The sequence below is a fragment of the Orbicella faveolata genome, unplaced genomic scaffold, assembly GCF_042242905.1.
Source record: "Orbicella faveolata isolate gen_17 unplaced genomic scaffold, um_ofav_v1 contig_4, whole genome shotgun sequence".
Lineage (NCBI taxonomy): Eukaryota > Metazoa > Cnidaria > Anthozoa > Scleractinia > Merulinidae > Orbicella > Orbicella faveolata.
Window position 1 is genome coordinate 10740481 of NW_028301569.1, and position 18755 is coordinate 10759235.

Below are 18755 nucleotides of genomic sequence, written 5' to 3' on the forward strand. Positions count from 1 at the left end.
AATTCATTTGAAGTTGGTGATTGCTATAAGCAAAATAATGTGCCCAGTCTGATGCTATGAAGGAGACAATTTTCGCAAAATATGTGACGAAAATAAAATCAAAAGATAGGCCTATCTAGAGAGAACACTAATTTGTAAGCAAGCCACTTATTTGCAAATGGATGGCACACACAACACACACTGGTCAGTTCAATACTCTGTTTATCTCAACAGCTACATGTGCAACAAAGTGATATGAAAAGTGTTTTGTAATTAATGGAATACACTGTATATGGCTGTTTAAGACTTCAAACTGTAGGCTGCAAAATGTTCAGGCAATAATTGCTAATTCTAGTCGCAAAATGCATTAGTGGACTTTTATTAGGTTTTTACATGTGATGCACCTTAGTGTTTTGTGTTTAAATAAAACGATAAATCATTGATTGTTTGATTAATTGATTGCCAATGATTGATTGATTGCTGGATTTTAACTGATTGAAGTCAAATTAATTCCAATTTTGTTTCTAGAACCCTGGAACTTCCCTTTTCCCCATGATAAAAAAAAGTCTTTGAAAATAGCTAGATCAATAATTTCTGTAGCGTTATTTGTAGTAGTTATTTTAGTCATCATCTGGCAAGTTTTCTCCTCAATTTGGGTAACAGTCCCCCCAAATAACAACTGCAGAGGAGACTATGAAATCTGAAACACTGGTGCACATGTAACTAGGCAATAAACAGAGTATTACAAATGTTTACCATGAGTAATCAAGGAGTTTTTGTCTAATTTGATGTAAAGCAGTATTGATTCCGTGTTGACAATTTCATTGAATTTCACTTATGTACATGTGTGTGAAATAAAGAAATAAATGAGGAATAATCTAGTACATGTCTTCATGGTAAACATTTGTTAGCTAAAATGTTACCTTTGTTATTTACATGATATTGTTCAGCTTTAGTGCAAGTTCTTGATGTCCACATTCTGTCCTTGGTCTTTGGTCCTCTGTCCTTGGTCCCCTGTCCTTGTTCCACAGTCCTTGGTCCACGATCCTCTGTCCTTGGTCCTTGGTCCTTGGTCCACGGTCCCCAATCCATGCTCCAGAGTCCACGGTCCACAGTCCACGATCCACTGTCCACATCCTCATCCAAGTGTTTGCTATCTCTGCCAACATACCTGCAAAATCAGTTCCATTAAATATTTTGAGTCTGTCACTCACCCTGTAAACCTTGGAATGGTTTGGACATAAAATGTCAAAAATTCTGTAAATATATTTTAATTTCTCTTTAGAATGCTCAAGTTATGCTAAAATGTTCTTATAGTTTATAAACAACAACCTTACACAGGTCCATACTGGAACACTTTCTACAGTCATTAAGCACCAGTTTAAAAAGAGTACTTGGTTGGAGTAAATTGAGTAAACTGAGGCAACTGAAGCTAACATCACAGGGTTTTTAAGGTGGTTGAATGCAATAAACTTCCAGAACTATACTTTGACAGATAACTACTATGTACTTAATATCTCTGTAACTGTGACAATTGTATTACAGATTAAAATATACCCACCATCTGTCTAAGGCATTGTTTTATGATCCTCCATTTTCTTTGGGCCATCTTGATATGGTCTTTTTCTGATGTGGATGTGTCTGTCATCCTCTTGTCAGGAATGAAGGTCCTTAAATTTTAAAGAGATCACCTCAGGTCTAGTTCAGACTAGTTTAACCACATTATACTATAATGCAAGCTACATAAGAGAGTGGTGTAATGGCATGTCTACATTTGTAATCACAGACATCTGGGACGACGGCCATCTCCTTATTTTTTCAAACTGTGTTTTTATTGAGTGCTGCCATCCAGCATAATATTGTTACGTGAGTCATAGATTCATACACACAACCCACTAGGTACTAGACTACAAATAGTCCCTCTTTTGCGCAGTCCATTGAGTGAGACTGTTAATAAATTGCAAGGAAAAAATGGCTGCACAAAATCCTGAAAGCGTTTCCACCCCCAGGATTTTGTGTGGCCATTTTTTTTCACATGGTTTTCTTTTGTGTCACACATGACAGGCTAAGAAAGAAAGGGAATAGTGCCTATATACTCATACTCTAACTAGGTACAGTACATGTACCATTCGTCCTAAACACACTTACCACTGACGGTTTTTAACTCTCCAGTATCTCATCCACTTTCTGTTTTGTCTGGCTTAGTCTGAGCCTCATTTGCACACATCCTCCCTTGAGCTTGGGTTGCTAATGTGTTGATCTTGGTTCTCAGACAAGTCCTAGTGAAGACACAAATTATGAAAAAATAAATTGACCATCATTTGTCTTAATCTCACAATGTGTGACATTTACTTCCAAGGGCAGCATAGGCCCAGGGGAGGGCGACTCCATATGGGGGTGTTTGTCAGAAATTTTGAAAAGAACCCCTAAGAAGTACCAAGATCGTTTTTTTGCAGGCGTGGCTTGAACCTTTTTTCTCCCCCATAAGGTACCAATTTTTCTGTCATATTTTTTTCGGCTCAATACCCTAAAAAGTACCGCAAAAGTTCCCGCTGTGGATATTTTGAGGCTAATCACCCCAAGAGGCACCAAAACCACTTTTTTAACCCCTAACAGGTACGATAACCCCCCTGTCCTTTTTATATGGGAGTTCCCCTCCCCCCTCCCCCCTCCCCCAGAAGCATAAGAACCAACTTAAAACCACTAGATGCCGATTATTATTCTGTAGCACAAAATGGGGGTCAAAAAGGTTGTTGTTGAGGTCGACTCAGAGTGTACATGAAAATTATTTAATAATTTGTGTGATTACAACTGAATGTACTGTATGAAAGATCACACAAGATTTTGTCTTTATAATTTGTTTGGTCTCACAACTGGATGAAGTACACTGTTATAGTGTGTTTAAAAAGTTGTATGGGAAATGTGGACCTAAATATAACTAACATGTTTTGCATGTACACTGTACATGATTTATTTCAGCATTTTTTTTTTTTATTTTGTTGAGTGAACCTCAGTATGTCCTCATGGTTTGTCATCACTCATTATTGGGCTAACTTTGTGAGGACTTATCCTACATGTAACTGAGACAACATAAAAGGATTAATTAACTCACCTCAATAATCCTCCACATATGGTTTGGTTAGTCTTGTTGTAGTTTAGAAGGCCAGACTCAAGAGAGCGGCCGAAATCGAGCCTAAAATGAAAATAAGAGTGTTTTCATTATCATTATTTCTTTGAATGCATCCTAAAGGTTACTTTGACAGCTAAAAATAATAGAATTTTGTTATGGACACCCTAAGTGAGACTAGAATCCTTGATTTATACCCCTAAACAAGACAACAAGCATCCCCGACCTTTTCATCTGGGAATTCCTCCCTGGGATGTCCTGCCATCCAGCACAATATTGTTATGTCATAGATTCATACACATACTCCACTAGGTACAACTGCTGTTCAGCCAAAACACACTTACTATGACTTTTAACTCTCCAGTATCTCATTCACTTTCTGTCTTGACTGGCTTAGTCCCTGGCCTGGACACATCTTACATTTGGTTGAGTTAGCAATATCTTGATCTTGCTTCTCAGTCAGGTCCTTGAAATGTAAAAAGTTACTGTTAATTTTAATCTCACAATGTATGGCATTTACTTTCTTGAGCAGCATAAGAGCTAATTAATCTTAAAACTACAAGCCCAGGTTGTTTGAAGGATGGATAATGCTGTCCACTGGATAAATCACTATCCAGCAGATAGCGTGGTTTGTTTTGTTAACAATCTGCTGGATAGCAATTTATCTGGTGGATAGTGTTATCCAGTCTTCAAACAACCAGGGCCTGGACTGGTATAGCAGCTAACTACTGAACGTACCAGAGTAAACATCAGTCTTACCATTATTGGATCATGTGTACTTACAGCATCTGTCGGTCGAGTATTGGCCGATACTATCTGCCGATATATCAACCGACAGTCGGTTGACATATCGGCCGATACGCGGTGGTGTATCAGTTGACTGTCAGTGGTATCGGTGTATTGTTAACCGTTGTTTTGCTGAAATAGCAGCTGTTTTCTTACCCACAGGAGATGTGAAAGAAGAGTCTATCATCTATGCTCATATGTTGATAGGCGAGGATGCAGCTCAAACTGCCATCATTTCAAATACATGTCAAATGCAACTTGAGGTCTCAACAAGCATAGCTGGAAAAAAACAGTCAATGAGCTAGAAGAATGTTGCCGGTATGAAAAGTCAAAAATGGACGAGGGCCACCAAAAGACCCTCTCAAAGGGCTATAGAAGATTATTTAATATTTGAGTAGAGAAGATAGAAGTCAGCAACATGAGCCGACCAAATGAACGTGTTGGCCGAGTGTAAGTGGAGTATCGGCCAAGTGTTGGCCGAGTGTCGGGGAAGTATCGGTCGAGTGTCGGCCGACATGCATGTCCGTTGATGTTGGTCGATATGTCGGTCGAGTGTCAGACAACATATTGACCAAGAATCAGTCGATATGTCCGCTAAGTGTCGGGCAACATATCAGCTGATAGTATTGACTGATACTTGGCCGACAGATGCCTTAAGTACACATGATCCCCTGTATTATTATTATCTATTTTTTCACATTTAATATAATTTGTACGCCTGATGGCCTAAGTTATCAGCAAGAGCTATTGTGTAACAATATTTTAAACAGTTTAGATAGGAATTTTCTTATATGAATTTAATCTTAATAATAAATTATAAATTATTACGCCTTCAAATTAACATACCTACTCTGTGAAGGAGTGATGTCAATGACCTCTGCTTTCCACCTGCTCTGGTCTCCATCTTATCTGAACTCTCCTTCCCTGGCTTACAGATCAAACTGGTCGGTTCTCCAGGCTGTTCTTCCAACATCTCTTCAGCCAAGTAAAATAAGTTATGTTTTTTTTTTTTTTTCTCAAGCATCTGAGCGGGCCGCATTATCCTTCACTGTAGCCTGTCCTGGTCTTATCTGAATGTCCTCCCTATTGTTTGAAAGTACAATAAAGCATCAGCCTTCAACAGTTCGGTTGTGTCTCCACGGGAAGTGAACATTCTTTCCATGTTAATTCATTCAATCCATACAACTCGTTTTTCCGCCATCTTTCTTTCTCTCTCTTGACTCAACCCCAAGCTCACTCGGTCACAATGTTCCTGGGTAAATTCCATTCTATCCCGCGGGCGCGCGGGTGGCGGATCCCTTACTCGTCAATGTTACGTTTCGAAGGATCGTGGTGAACGCAGATTTTTATTCGGATTCCTTGTCTCTTTTTGTTTCACAAATTTTATTTCATTTAGTAGTTTCTGCAGATTGTAAAGTAAATTGTACCAAGCAGAAATCTTCGATCCTCCTCCAAAAACCTCTTGAAAGTACCACCTGTCAAGTTAATAGGCTATGATCATAGGTGTTTCTCTTTTGTAGCACCTAGCCTATGGAACTCTCTTCCGAACAATATAAGAGGGAGCGGCTCGCTATCAGATTTTAAGACTTGTATAAAGACATATCTTTTTAATAAATTTTACAACTAGACTTTTGGTTAGTTAGTTAATTAGTAGATTAGATAGTTTAGCTAGTTAGTTAGTCAGTCACTTAGTTAAGTTAGTCAGTTTTTATTTAAAGGTTTTAATGATTCCTAGTTTTACTTTCATTTTTACAGCTTAGCTATTTTATTTGTCAGTAATTTTTTATCACTGATGTAAATTTTTAATGTAAATTTTATTTTTAATAACATTTTTACTGTAAAGCGCCATGAGCCCTGGATATGGCGCTATATAAATCTATTATTATTATTATTATTATTATTATTAATTTAATGATTTAGCTTATGTTTCAACTCAGTTCTTTCCTGGAAATTTTTTTTTACCCTAGTCCATGAACTACTGATTAAAAGCTAACATTATTAGCCGCCTTCGAGAACATTACGCCTTTTTATCTAATGTACATTTACGCTAAGTAATGCCTGTGCATCCAGTACAAAGCAAGCTAAAGTTCGTTCTCAGATCTTTCGCTGTACTAGGGGGAGAGAGGGCCCTGGGGGTGAGATTGGATGACACGCTGGAATACTCTCTCACTAACTAGACACAAATACTTAGTAATAAAGTAACGATATTCTTCAGATTACAAGCTCGTAAGACCAAGGAATCTTTCTCAGGCAAAACTGAATTAATTCTGCAATTTTGGAACTTGACATTCGTACAAGATTTTCTTTACCTGATCTGCGCAGGCGTACAAGAGCATTTTAAAATGCAAATGTGTAAAACGACATGTAAAACATTGCGAATTACAAAAATACAAAACTGTCAACTTTTACAAATAAAGGTAATGTACGAAAGAAGAATTCAGAAGAAAAATTGGAAAAGAGTCGAAGCTGATCAAATATTCGTGATAATTCAGCAAAAACAAGTCTAAACAGTTTATCTTTGAGGTCCATACGATCAAGGCGTTTCTTACTGCGACAAGAATTCAATGAACTAAAGTTTGAAAACCGGAGAAGCATTATTAGGCGCATCAAATACTGGTATTCGCTTTTAAGCGAACAAGAAATGACTATGGGGGCTTTTGGCCCTCGTAATACAAGTCATTTTAACACGAAAATAAAGTAACTATGGCGGTAGCACGCGCCACCGCATGGCAATCAACCTGCCTTGAGCAATTATCAGTTACAGACTAGTCTACGTAGATCGGCGTGTCTAAAGAAAACTTACTCCTTATGCTCAGGTGCGAAAACAATCGTTAAATCGCGATAATTGTAGTTTAAACTTTGCAAATTTACTACCATGGCATTTAAAGCTTTTTCAGACAAGTTGGAGTAATCGCGCACCAATATGTCAGTGTTATGTTATGACAAATGAGAATATACGGCACGGAATGCCAATTCAGAGACCATCGCCCATCGTAATAGATCCTACGTTATAGGAAATAAAGTTGTACATACTTAAGCTGGGATCTCACAGCACACTTTAGAACGTTCTTAGAAGACTTGCTTTTAAGTGAAGTACAGGCTTAATTCACATTCTTACCATGAAAACTCCTCGTTTTCGCCATTTTAACCGGCTGCAAAGGTGCTCATGCTAATATTTATTCAAAAGATGCGGGGTAATATTCTCAATGTGTCTTAAGCATTCAATTCTGTCAGGCGGTTTGTGAACATCTGCCCGTACTCTAGATCTACAAACTCTAACTGGTTAACTCGCTGCCTTTGTTTGGGCAGGAGGCCCGGACTCTTTAACAAAAATACACTTCCTGTCACTTTGCCGAGAATGAAGTGAAAAAGCAGTCTTTTTAAGTTCTGTTCTAGTAGTTATTAGGTTTAGTATAGTGGCGAGGTTCTGCACGGCGTTGGATCCGTCAAAATGGCTTCTACAGTGTTCTATCTCGCCGTCCTTTCACTGGTCGTGATCTGCACACTTGCTGGGTAAGAAACGAACGGTAGATAAGTTAAGAGTAAGAAATAAGTCTAGGGCAGCCCGCATTAGCTACAATATCAAATATTAGTTATTAGCTTTAGTTTAGTGGCGAGGTTCCACACAACACTGGATCCGTCAAAACGTCGCAAAAAGTTATCCACACATTTTTATCTTGCCATTATCTCAGTGTTGGCTGCGATCAGTAAGACTTCTCCATTTGTTTGTTATTTATATTATTATCATCAGCAAAATAGCAGTGTTGGCTCGGAACGGCCGGGCGACTTGAGAGGAAACAGTTGTAAGCTTCTGAACAAAATATAACAAAGCAGGGGGTGATTTTTTTCTCGCCTGGTATAAAGGGTGAAACTCTCCGAATTGTTAACAAGTGTTCTAATTGTACTGTTGTATTTGAAATTTCCAAGAAAGCGTAAACACTGTTCAGATATTCAATCGATAGCAGGTATCACCAACTAAGATCAGAAACGTTTTTAATAGATTTACACTCCGACGGAAGTAAAACATGAACAATTTGTTCCAAGCGGGAGGTACGATCTACCACGAGGGAAGGAAGAAAGCCTCTAATTGCTGCGTAACCGACGTAATAGTGATCAACTTATAGACTCTCTTTAAAATATCAGTACAAAGCTAAGCAGACAGGTAAGGAGAATTGAGAAAATCATCAGCTGGAAGATATTGTCTTCATATACTACCAAATTCTCACAGCTATCATTAAAGAAACATATGGAAGTCAAAAATGAGAATGTATATTTAATCTTAGCGATACATACTTAAAGACTGCGTCTTCCGCCGTACGGAGTTCATAATTTGCACTTTCATAGTGTATAAACTATAGCGCATTTATGATGACAGAAATTATGCTCAAATGCACCACTTGTCTCCAAAAGCTATTTCTTTAATTGACAGTTCAATTTATATATTCAACTAATGGAGGTTGTTTTAAATAGAAAACCAACCGTATGCTGGCTTGTATGTACGGTTAAATGTTTCTAAAGTAGCTGAGGGCAACGAAACCGGGCCAGTGAAGCTTATATTGTTGATAAATCCGCGAATTGCGTGCAGCGGTTGTACTATTACGCCGGGCAAATAAACTGTAAAAATTTTGAAAACGATCGTAGAAAGTCAGAGTCTGCGGTATGTTCTCTCTAAGAACTAACTAAAATATGCTTCTGCTGTTTTTGACTCAATAACGTAATGCATTCGTGAGCACTTTAAGTAGGAAAACATGCGGCAGGTATTATATTAAACATACTGGTGAAATAGCTAATTATGCTTTTATAGCTATCCGCTGTTATAGATACAGGTAATGTGTTTTTAAGACTTCCTTTTTACTTTTATTTAAAAGTGTCTATATATAGTTTTGGACCCCAAACCTAGCCTGTAAATAAACAGAGTTTGTGAATTCATTTTTCGACAAATTTAAAACACGAGAAATGAAAATAATCTATTTGTGTTCCGCGTGCGTGTTTAGGCCATATAGCTGCAGCTGCTTTGAACAAAGAGTGTGTTTTCAAATGTTTGACTATTAACTAGCATAAGGACGCCACTTTCCTAATTGGTTTGAAAAATGAATTCAGGTTTCCCACTAGCAATAACAACGCCTCCTTTTTGTTCTGGTTGGTAAATTGAGATGTTTTTGAGTCCTTCATTTACTTAAGTTTCTTTTTACTGTTTATCTTAATATTCTTTAAGATAATTGATACTGAGCTAGACATCAAAGAGAATTTACGAGCAGCAGTCTTCTATCAAAGAAATCCGGCCCAAAAAAAAATTAGTTGTTATATAAAATTTGAACTTTTGAATTTAGATAGTTAGACATTTCCTGAATGTGTGACGCAAAAAAAAAAAGAAAAGCGCGTCAAAGATAGATAGATAGCGCGTGATCGTGTAAAAGAGTGAGAGTCAAAGGGCGTGAACGTGGAATGGTGTGAGCGTGTAAAAGTGTGAGCGTGCAAAAGCGTGAGTGTGTAAAAGTGTGAGCGTCAAACATCGTGTGAGCGTGTAAGTGTGAGAGCTAAAAAGCATGAGTGTTGCAGGACACATTAAGAACTAAAAGGTGCGAGAATTAAAAATAAATAAATCAACAACCAGTCAAGCTACAAAGGCAAGGTGTCAGTGGGCAGTCAATGATGAGGCGCCCGCACGCAGCTGTTTTGTTTTCTTGTCTTTAAAAACATGTTAACTCTTGATTTATAACTCTGTTGGATGGCTTGGCAGTAATGACTCACCCTCCCTTTTCTTTCAGCTATAATCATTAACACTGTTGACCTTTTTGTTAAATGGGCGTAGTCTATATGGGGCCTCTGTAATGAAAAATCATTTATTTATCTCAGCTTCAGTTTAGAAAACACTTTTGTTCTCCAGAAGTTTAAAAACGTACCAAATCACAAAAAACCCTGTTCAATGGTTTTGTATTGAATAACAATATATTCGAAAATTACAGGAACCAGTAAGGAGACGTGAGATGACTAACGATAGCGAGGATTACGATATGATGGAAAAACTTGAGAAACTTGAACTCAAACAAACTTGAGAACGCGAGGCTCGTGTTTTCAGCCGAGTTTATAATATATCATTTATCCGGTGAAATTTTCCAAATATCTTTTCGCAACTTACAGTACCTTTGAGGGTTTGCCATCTCTTTAATTTCATAAGGTGAAGAAGATTTCTCAGTTTTATTTCAGTTTTAAGGGGGCACTCGGCACATGGCATGATTGTATGAAGGTTATCAACACTGTATAGACGTTTAACTTTTTTATTACTAATTTTCAGGGACAAAGTTATTCGTGTCACACCGAAAAGCTCAAATGAAGTCGACTTTCTATCTTCGTTGGAAAGCAGACAGGATCTTGAGGTAGGTCTTAAGGAGGGCCCGGGAGAACTCCGATATGAAAGGTCGGAGATGCTCGTCAGAAAATTTGAATTAAACTCCTAAAGGAGAACAATCTGGGCGCGGCTCCAGCTTTATTTTACCCCTAAAAGATACTTTTTGACAACGGACATGACAGCGTTTTTTATTATTTCTTCCAGAAGAATTCTAAAAGATACCTTAAGAGTTAAAAAATATAGGCGGTTTCGTCCTGAACATCCACAGTGAGACTAAAATCCGTGATTTACACCCCTAAGCGAGACGATAGACATCCCCCATCACTTTATATGGGGATCTTCCCAGGGATTGAGGGCCGGGCACAGGGGAAGGAAAATTATCTCCACGCTCTACACAATAACTACTTAGATAGGCAAAAACCTAAAGCAGAAAATTCAAGAAATGAAAAATAATTCCCTCACGATAAAGCATCGTAACTTATCTAAAATAATTCTACAACACTAAGGACCATTCCAAGTCATCCAAGTGTGACCGCTATATCCAGTGAAGTTGGGGGATTGAGTCCGAAGGAAAATTGTTCCAAGAACTTGGATTTTGTGTTACTTGAGCGAAGGGTCAATATACAGGCTAAGGGATGTACAGCGGGAATTTTTTTTTTGGTAAGCACGAGAAGAACACGAAGTCTTCATGAACATGACAGGATGTTTACTGTGGGAACATTCGGATTCTCCGGTATAGCGGGCTTATTTTCATGCTTTCTCAGAGACGTTCAACATTTTATTTTGGATAAAAATTCATTATACTGAACGTATAATTGGGGACTCCCAGTTCAGACTGGATCACAAGATTTTCTAAAATTAGTCACTTGCGAGGAAAAAGTTACTGGTATTCCGCCATTTTATCATATTACTAATTAGGTCAAGAGAACACGTAAAATAGAGCGGTTTTCAATTGAGTGTCGGAAAAACCAAAACCAAACCAATTACATACCAATTAGACTATTCAGCCAATATCAAACCGTAGAAAAACCAAAACCAAAGTAATTGTCTAATTACTTTCAACACTCAAATGAAAAACCAGAAACTGCAAGGGACCGCATATGATAAACGCTGCCAACGTGGGATCTGGCTGGCGTTACATATCTTCGCTACACAGTGCTGACGAGCCCCAAGAAGGGCGAAACAGCTGTCCACTGTTGCGATCCTACTTTTATCGGTTCTTGTCATGTTGGTGTCTCGAAACGTTTTTCACGTAGTATCAGCCTTGCAGTCTATTGTTTGTCTTCACTTAAATGAAAACCGCTCTATGAGCCCGTATTGAATTGTAGAGTCATAATTGTTTTTCGTCTTTCACATACGCCTTATGCTCCCAGTAGGGGGAATACTCCTATCTAGAAAGGACCGGAGTGCTTGTCGGAAATTTTGAAAAGAACCCCCAAGACGTACCAGGATGCTGTTTTATGGGGGTGATTTAAATTTTTTTCATCCCTAAGAGGTACTAATTCTAAAACAAAACATTATCTCAGCATTATAGTTTTTGGGCTCGATACCCTAAAAGGTATCATTAAGGCTCCCGCTGTGGATGTCCTGTGGCTAAACACCCTAAGAGGCGCCAAGACCACCTGTTTAACCCCTAAAAGGTACGACCAGCACCCCTGTTTTTTTTATACGGGAGTCCCCCACCGGGGCTTATGCAGTCGGTACGATTTTCGGGTGATGCTGTATGTATTACAAAAACTAGAAGCAGAAATAATAGAAAATGACATGATAATGGAAAGATAAGTCACTAACCTCGTGGCTCAGGAAAATATACACAACTCGCAAAATATCCACTCATATTATATGTTAAATCATTGAATAAGGTGTACGTATTTCATGGTCTTGTAGCTTGATTTCTGGAAGGCGCCACAGAAGCCCGACCTCCCCGTTGATATTCACGTGACAGATGAAGCATACAAGGTGCTGGCTGTTATGCTGAAAGAACAAAATATTCAGTTTCAAATAGTAATCGTTGATGTTGAGAAGATGATGCACGATGAAAGGCGTGAAGTACAGACACGTGGTATAGAGTTCGGCTTTCAGTACAGCAGATATCATCCTTTAGATGAGGTAATACGAGTATTTATTAACCTAGCGGTACGAATACGGTGGAAATTCAAACGATCTAATTCAGCACAATAGTGCCAATTTAACGCACTGAGGGTCCATGGCCTTATTTATCCCCTCACCGGGGGAGATACTCCCTTATTCAGGCTATATAGGTATGTGCGGCCCCAAAGGGTATGGGGTTTTTAGCCGTTCTGGTCAGAAATAGGGTATCGATTTTGGCCATTTTGGTCTCAAATGGGATATAGTTTTAGCACTCTTGTCTTGAATTGGGTGTGTTTTTAGAAGAAGCTACTTTTTCCACATTACCGCCATCGGTAAGACCATCAAAAAGGGCCCTTCACAATGCCTTCAGAACGGTCTGAAATAGGGAACTAATAAGGAAGGTCTGAAACAGGGTATCGATTTAATGGTCAGAGGCCCGTTTGTTGAAGGTCCCGAAATGTTTCGCACCCGGAAAGCCATAGCAAAATCTCAAACGTTATGGTTGCAGAGCTGTGTTATTCCCATATTCTTAACATAAACAGAAGATCTCGTCATATAAGAAACTTCAGGCGCATACCCTTCTCTGTTTTTAGATACGCATTAATTAAAATTGGCTTTGCAGGCCCGAAAAGTTTTTAGGGCTTTCGAGAAACGGACCCCAGGTCTTAAAAAGGGCATCGAATTTTTGGTCAGGTCATAGATAGGGTAGGGAAAACTTGCAAATTTTGGTCTTAAATAGGGTAAGGGTTTTGAGAAGTGGGTCGCACACCCCCACCCAATTTTTCTGGGAGTACCCTTCCCCCGCCCCCCTCCTTGTGAAGCTATTTGAGTACAATGTTTGCCGAAAAAAATTAAATAACTATTTTAGTCCACACTGTGACTCTTTTCAGCCCGTGGGTCCATATTAACCGACGCAAACCAGAGTTTTGGCCCTATTTTAGAAAACAAATTAGATCCCAAATATTTGTGTTTATGTTATCCCTGCAGGTAAAAATTTTAACATATCAGTCCAAGTTGAACAACAGGAACTTTTGTCTTTTTTTCTAGATTGTACAAGAGTTGAGAGACCTAGCACACACACATTCAGGAATGGCTCATCTGTTTAGTGTGGGTAAATCTTATGAAGGACGTCACCAGCATGCTATTAAGGTAAAGCCTCTCCTGTATAACATAGAGCGGTTTTCATTTGAGTGAGTATTTTTTTTTTGTATTCAAAGTTTTTTTTTTTTTGAAATGTTGCAGCTAAAAGGCCAATCTTCACCAAACAAACCTGTTTTCTTCATGAACTGTGGAATTCATGCGAGGGAATGGGTATCACCTGCAACTTGTATGTACATGATCAAACAGGTTTGTGACTGCTTGCATTGTAACTGGTTTTCGACCGGGCTGGACGGAAATAAGTAAAATACCATTAGTAACATTTCAATCAACTCAAGTTTGGGTTCAAAAAAACGTAAAGTAGATTCTTTGGAACTAGGAAAATCATAGTGCATCATAAAATGTCACTAAATCGTTGATGCTGCAGTGATTAAAAAAGAGAAAATATGACCAGCCAAGAATCCATTTGCCTAAGGTCCGCGACAAATGAATTTGTGTGTTGTGTGACAACGTGCCTTGATTGATCTTTGTTTGTTTGTAGATCGTCTCAAAATACGGACGAGACTCCAACGTGACAGAGATGCTGAACAAGATGGATTTCGTTATCATGCCTGTGCTGAACGTCGATGGCTATGCGTACACTTGGCAATCAGTTTGTATACATTGTCATAAATTAGTATTTTTTTTTTATATCGAGTACTAGGGAGAAGACGCATCTTAAATTTTTTGTTAGCATTCTTGAGTTTTATAAGAGTCAGGTTGGTTGATGTAACCATATTGGGTCAATTGTCTTCATATTTTAAATTTCGCGCTATCTTTTGATAGAAACAATCAACGATGCCTTGTAAAATCGAACAAGCTTGTGCCTTCGTTCCAGAGTGCGCTCAGTGTTTTCTTATTCCAAAATAAGGCGAAAAAGAAGTTAGCTTGCTACACTTAATTATCTAACTAAGCGTTACCATGGTTTCTGCGTAGTGAAAAGCGCGCTTAAGGTTGTGGTGGTTTGCGCCTTTGTTGCGTCTTTCACACTCACGCTTGTGGGTTTGTTTTGTTCAAGTTTTTAAGAAGAGCAGATGCTGTTTGTAGCCTACAACAGTGGCGGATCTAGGGGAGGGGTCCGGGGGGCTCAGTTGCCCCCCCCCCCCCCACTTTATTTTCGATAAAAAAAAGAAGAAATAACAGAAGGAAGATAAGCCGGCAAGGCAAGCAAAACACCCGCCCCCCGCTAGCTCAAGGTCTGGATCCGCCACTGTGTATTAAACTTCTTACGTCAGTAATGCTGTTAGGCAACTATATTGTATATATTTTTATAGGATGACTACAGTCATAGGTTCTGGAGAAAGACGCGTAAACCAAACCTCGGAACCAGTTGTGTTGGAACAGACCCAAACAGAAACTGGGACTACAAATGGGGACGTAAGTACAGGGTTCATCTGTATGCAAAACTGAGGCGTGGTGGCCTTGTGGCTTATGTGGCTTGTGAGGAAATACACAAGCGGGAGGACTCATGCAAGAATCCAACACCAAAAAGCCAGGGGAATTTAGGAGGGAACCCATCGGAAGCCTTCGGTGGAACGTAGGTCAAAATAAGCGAAAACGTATTTTGAAAGCTAGAAAAAAGGAAGGGAACTCACAGGAAATGCACAGGGAATACACGGGGCATGCAACACACGAACAAATGCAACGGTGCAACAGACGAGCAAACGCATGGTGAAATACACAGCCGACCCCCCGGTGTGTTCCAATCGAACGTCAGGGAAATACATATAGAAGGAAGCCCCCCCGGGCATTAACACAGGGGGAATGTACCTAATTGTTTATAGGGGAAAGTGAAGGAAGGAGGCCCACCGGGGCATCCATGGGAGAACAAACTAGGAAATCTTTGTTCCCGAATTCTCATTGGAATTCTCACTGGCATGCTTGATTCAGTATTGATATTCGGGTGAGAAAATGCTTACTGATCAATGTTTTCTCTATGTTGCGTTAGTTCCAGGTGCCAGTTCTGATCCCTGTAACGATGCGTATCGCGGAACTCAGCCATTTACTGAAATAGAAGTGAAGAATGTGGCGGATTACTTGAGGGAAAACCGAAAGCGAATAGCCGGCTACATGGACATACACGCCTACAGTCAACTCTGGATGATACCCTGGGGATACACCGAAGATCCAACGGACGACCATGACGAACTGGTACGATAACTGAAACATGCAATTATAGTCACCATTTTGGCTTCTGAAGCGTTACATCACCAATGTGAAGATTTAACGCTAAAACCCGACCTCTTTGTTCGTCTGTTTTCATGATTGGTCGAACATATAGCTCCCCTTAACCGGCTAGCAAAATTAAACTTTGATTTCATAGTTTCAGTTGACCGATTTCTTATTTTTTCGCTTCTTCTTCTTCATTAGATAAGAACGCAGAATTTTGCTCATTTGAAAGACCACATCAAAAAGAGAAATTCTCCGATGATGTTTCAGAAACGCTCAAATTAGCCGCCATTTTTCACACCACTCGCACTAGGCTTCCCTCTCTTTAATTGTCATTCACACTACCTGCAACACTGGTACGTCTACTTACACAATTTACAACTATAATACAACTTCAAAAGTCCCTTATATTATTAACAAAACTTGTTATACAATTCAATTACTTATGCACTACTTACACTACTTACAATACGATGCAATTACAATACCACAATTTGCCTAACTTACTCAACAAAACAATACGATTACTTATGTAACTTACGATACTAATACTTACACTACTTATATATTAGGAGTACTGACGCTACTTACATTCATATTATAGTCTAACAATGAGCAACAAAATAAAAGATGCATTCATACTGAAATAGAAAAGCAACAAAATAAGATGGGTACTAGTCTTCTCTCGGTTGACATGGACTTGTGACGTAGAGTAAGGAACACCTGACTTCGCTTTCTATTTCAGAGGTACTTTTCATCAGGAAAGACATAATTTAGGGTTAGTTTACAGAACACCAAGCTAGATCTTGCTGTCTTGATGTCTCAGGGCAACGGGTTTCTGAATCTACGTCATGAAGTGAGCCCTCGCTTTCCTGATCAGCTGGAGGGGTGCACCAAATAAATGTAGAGTTTAAAAATGTCATAAAACGTTCGAATGGAAAATGGTTTTCAGAGAACGTCGACCGCGTTCCGTTTCTACGTAGTATTACAATGGGCAAGGGTGCTAGAGGAAGGGTGAATGATAGACGGCGGGCAAGCGTGCTAGTTTCATTAAAGAACTCTTTCAATTCTAAATTATAAAATGGTAGTTTTCGAAGACACGCTAAAAATCTTACTATTTTTATTTATATTGAGAAAATAAAGATATTTTTTTGGTAGTATTTCAATGAGAAAGTGAAAATATATTATGGCATGGGTACTTTTTCTTTTACCTTATTTCAGATGAGAGTCAGCAAGGAAGGAGTTAAAGCCATAAGAAGGGCTGGTTACGGGACTCTTTACAAATATGGACCATCCTCTGTCATCATCTGTAAGTCACAGAAAATTTTAATGAAAATTCTACAATTTATATTATGTACATAACAAAGGAGAGCTAGGAAATGAATTGATCAACACCTTGAAACACAGCATGGCAACATCAAAGCAAAGACTGACCACCTTTTTAAAGTTCTGAGGAAATGCAACGGCAAGTTCCATTGCTTAGTCTGCTAGCTGTTGAACATAAAAGACATCAAGCTTTCTCTTAACACACAAACCGACTCCGTTCGCGCCAAACTGTTTACGTGACATTTTCGTGCATTTTTTTCCTTACTATGTTCCTTACCTTAGGAACTATTCCCATAGGACCCGGAAATATTTTATGTATTGTTTCATATTTTATATATTCGTATTACACCTTATCCTTTTTCGCTTTTTAACTTGATAATGGCGTAACCTGGCGCCGAAACGTCGTTCACTTTTTTAAATGTGTTTTAAAAATCTTCTAGCGTTTAACTTCTTGGTAAATTGTCTCCTTGGTTTTTTTTTTATTTTTAACTTTTTTGGGGGAGGTGGGGAGGGGAGGGTGGTGGCTATTAAAGATAATTAGACACCACTGGGGAAGGGGATGTTTATCTTAACTACCAGAGCGGTGTTAAATTAAATGTAGTTGTTATGGCACCTTTTCATTGCAATTGTCGTAGTCAAGAAATTCAATGAGGTTAACTTCTGTAGAAGAGGTAAAATAAATAAAACGCGTTGGAAATTAAACGTATACTAGCAGTGATGGGGGTTCTCCTCAGCCTCCCAGCTGAATTTTTAATCTTTATAAACATTAGAAAATATTTCACTTGCTCAAGAATTTACATTTTAGATCTAAAACATTCCAGTTTTGGAAGTGAAAGAATAATAATAATAATAATAATAATAATAATAATAATAATAATAAAATTAAAATTGCTAGGTAGAACTCTGGAGGCAAACATTTCCAAATTGGAAAAAGATATAAATCACAAGCGTGAGAACTAGTTAAGCTTCTGAACCCGAGAGGGGGGGGGGGGGGGAAACTCCAATATAAAAAGGACGCGGGGTGCTTGTCGTACCTTTTAAGGATTAAAAAAAGCGTTTTTGGTACGTCTTCGGGTGTTCAGCCTCAAAAGGTCAACAGTGGGAGTCTTCGCAGTACCTTTAGGGTGTTGAACCGAAAAAGCTATAACAGGAGATAATGTGACGTTTTAGAATTAATACCTGTTAGGGGTGAAAGAAATATTTAAGCCACGCCCATAAAACAGGATCTTGGAATCTCTTAGGGGTTCTTTTCGAAATTTCCGACGAGCACCCGTGTCCTTTTTTAGATGGGAGTTCCTCCCGGGTTCTGAATCGTCGACGGCAATGTCAAAAACGTTTCCTTTTTCTAATATTCTTCCTTTTTTTGCTCGCATTTGCAGACAAGAATTCCGGTGGCAGCAAGGACTACACGTATGGCGAATTAGGAATCAAGTACTCGTTTGCTTTGGAGTTAAGGGATAAAGGACGGTACGGCTTTTTACTACCAGCCGATCAGATCGTACCTACAGCCATGGAGACATTTGAAGGAATCAAGGCAATGGCGAGGGAAATGAAGCTGTAGTTACATGTGCTTGTCTGGGGAAGGTCATACTTGGAATATTCGCTCTCAGAGCGATGAAATAACTTAATAAAAGAGGGACAATGGGAGAATTGTGTCTTTGAGTATTTGAGGGACATGAGAAGACGCGCACGGTTTGTACTGTAAGTATCCCGGAGAGCTCCATACAATTCCTTATACTTTTAGTACAAGGAATTGTTATGGATTAGTCAAGGCGCTGCGGGCGTCGTCTC

General features: G+C 38.9%; 1 protein-coding gene and 1 long non-coding RNA gene across 2 annotated transcripts; one reads left to right on the plus strand and one right to left on the minus strand.

Annotated features, from left to right (window-relative positions):
* Positions 1-987: 987 nt before the first annotated feature.
* Positions 988-7081, minus strand: LOC110059567 (uncharacterized). Its single transcript, XR_002297781.2, has 7 exons — positions 7011-7081; positions 4739-5367; positions 3451-3572; positions 3092-3172; positions 2128-2258; positions 1541-1649; positions 988-1150 (listed from the first exon to the last, which is right to left on the minus strand). It is a non-coding gene; the product is annotated as an uncharacterized LOC110059567 (long non-coding RNA).
* Positions 7082-7163: 82 nt separating this feature from the next.
* Positions 7164-18614, plus strand: LOC110059475 (carboxypeptidase B-like). Its single transcript, XM_020766167.2, has 10 exons — positions 7164-7405; positions 10188-10269; positions 12129-12350; positions 13380-13481; positions 13575-13679; positions 13972-14082; positions 14744-14846; positions 15418-15620; positions 16860-16947; positions 18344-18614. Exons 1-10 carry the CDS (start codon positions 7344-7346, stop codon positions 18523-18525), a joined length of 1260 nt encoding a protein of 419 aa, XP_020621826.1. The 5' UTR covers positions 7164-7343; the 3' UTR covers positions 18526-18614.
* Positions 18615-18755: the final 141 nt, after the last annotated feature.

What these genes read in the sequence shown, in the direction of transcription:
- LOC110059475 (XM_020766167.2), top strand. Translation starts at nt 7,344, where the DNA reads ATGGCTTCTACAGTGTTCTATCTCGCCGTCCTTTCACTGGTCGTGATC. An exon ending in GTGATCTGCACACTTGCTGG is followed by an intron (nt 7,406 to 10,187) that starts GTAAGAAACGAA and finishes ACTAATTTTCAG; the next exon opens with GGACAAAGTTATTCGTGTCA. An exon ending in AAAGCAGACAGGATCTTGAG is followed by an intron (nt 10,270 to 12,128) that starts GTAGGTCTTAAG and finishes ATGGTCTTGTAG; the next exon opens with CTTGATTTCTGGAAGGCGCC.